A 1,877-nucleotide genomic window follows, 5' to 3' on the forward strand; every position below is an offset into this window, starting at 1 on the left:
TGGCATCCCAATGCCACTATTGTCTTACAGCCACTGTCTGGAACTAGCTATCATCCCTCCTGACTTCCCCAAGCCAGTTATTGAAGTAAAAAATGTGAACAGGTGCAAGGTACTTCCCCTTTCTGCCACCATGCCCGCTGCTGAGGCCAGAGAATTCTTTCTATAAGAATTCAAGGACGTGCTGGTCTCCAAAGAGGTTCTCAAGACAGCACCACTTCAGCCAATGACAGGTCCTCCTATGAGGATTCACCTTAAGGATGGTGCAGTGCCCTTTGCTGTTCACACACCACATCAGATCCTATTTGCTTTCCGAAGCCAGGTCAAGGAAGAACTCGACTCCATGGTCGCCCAAGGGATCATCAAGCCTGCTGGTGAGGAACCTTCAGAATGGTGCCACCCCCTCGTCATGATAGCTAAAGCCTCAGGTGTGCACATCACCATTGATCTCACCAAGCTCAAACACCAAGTGTTCCGACCAACACACCCTTCTCCAACTCCATTCACCGCCATCCGCTGTGTTGACTCAAAGGCAAGGTATTTTACCACCGCAGATGCCTATGTGGATATTGGCAGATGGAACTCGCCGAAGATCAACATTTGACGACATTCATCACACTGTACGGCGATTCAAATACTGTAGAGGACCAATGGGTTTCACAGCTACAGGTGACACCTTCTGCCTCCACGGTGACGATGGCCCTTCAAGGTATGCAGAATTGCGTTAAGGTGGCGGAGGATATACTTCTTTCTGATGAAGATTACGTCACCCATCTTCAGTAAATCTCGGAGATGCTTACCAGAAGCCGCAAGTTCAAGAATACCCTTAACAGGGATAAAGTTGTAGGCGCTGCACCCTGCATGTCATTCTGTGGATACCAGCTCTCAGGAGAGGGCATATCAGCTGATCTGGGTAAGGTCAGTGCAATCCACGACTTTCCCACTCCAACTAACTTGACTGACCTCCGATCGCTCATGGGGTTGGTGAATCAATTAGCCGAGTTCACCCCAGATATTGCTGCTGCAACTCAACCTCTACACCCTCTGATGAGTCCTAAGAGAGCATTTTTTTGGACTTCAGATCATGATGAGGTGTTTCGTCGAGTCAAGGCTGCCCTTGTCAGCCCACCAGTCCTTGCCTCCTTCGACCCAGCCCTGCCAGTGGTTCTCCAGACTGATGCTTCCCACCTCTATGGGATTGGATACACCCTCCTACAGGACCATGGCAATGGCAGACTTCGCATAGTTCAGTGCAGCTCCCACTTCCTCACAGATGCTGAGTCTTGCTATGCCACCATTGAACTGTAGATGTTAGCTGTGGTCTTGGCTATGTCTAAGTGTCGGTTATACCTCACAGGCCTCCAGTATTTTACTCTCATGACAGATCACCGACCACTCATCCCAATTCTTAACCACTATTCACTCGATGCAGTCGAGAACTCCTGCCTTCAACGTCTAAAGGAAAAGATTTCAGCGTACCTCCACATAGCAGTGTGGTGGGCTGACAAACAGTTCTGTAATCCTGATGCTTCTTCATGAGCACCAGTCAGTCATCCCACTCCAGAGGATGAAATCACTTGTGCTGATGCCGCAACGTAGCTAAGGAGTATTGTGACTGCCAACACCGTCACCCCTGAGTAAGATTCTCCACCCCAGGATGCTGAAAGAACTCTCCAGGAACTCTGAGCCGCAGCAAGAGCATACCCATCATATACCTGTCTTCTAAACTGTGTGACTTCAGGATTCCCCTCAAACCGTTATGACCTTCACAGCTCCTAACTACCATTCTGGAAATTGAGGGATAACATTTCAACTGATGATGACCTTGTTCTTTATGGAGCAAGAATTGTGGTTCCTTCCGCCCTTCGCCATCACACACT

At 49.1% G+C, this 1,877-nt stretch overlaps 1 protein-coding gene across 1 annotated transcript; it reads left to right on the top strand.

Annotated features, from left to right (window-relative positions):
- Positions 1 to 789: 789 nt before the first annotated feature.
- On the top strand, positions 790 to 1,305 carry LOC135212224 (uncharacterized). Its single transcript, XM_064245665.1, has one exon. It carries the CDS (start codon positions 790 to 792, stop codon positions 1,303 to 1,305), a length of 516 nt encoding a protein of 171 aa, XP_064101735.1.
- The last annotated feature ends 572 nt before the right edge of the window (positions 1,306 to 1,877 follow it).

This window comes from Macrobrachium nipponense, chromosome 40 (genome assembly GCF_015104395.2).
Source record: "Macrobrachium nipponense isolate FS-2020 chromosome 40, ASM1510439v2, whole genome shotgun sequence".
In the NCBI taxonomy this organism is placed as follows: Eukaryota; Metazoa; Arthropoda; class Malacostraca; order Decapoda; family Palaemonidae; genus Macrobrachium; species Macrobrachium nipponense.

Excerpts from the sequence above, each read along its gene's own strand:
- LOC135212224 (XM_064245665.1), top strand. The coding sequence starts at position 790 with ATGCTTACCAGAAGCCGCAAGTTCAAGAATACCCTTAACAGGGATAAA.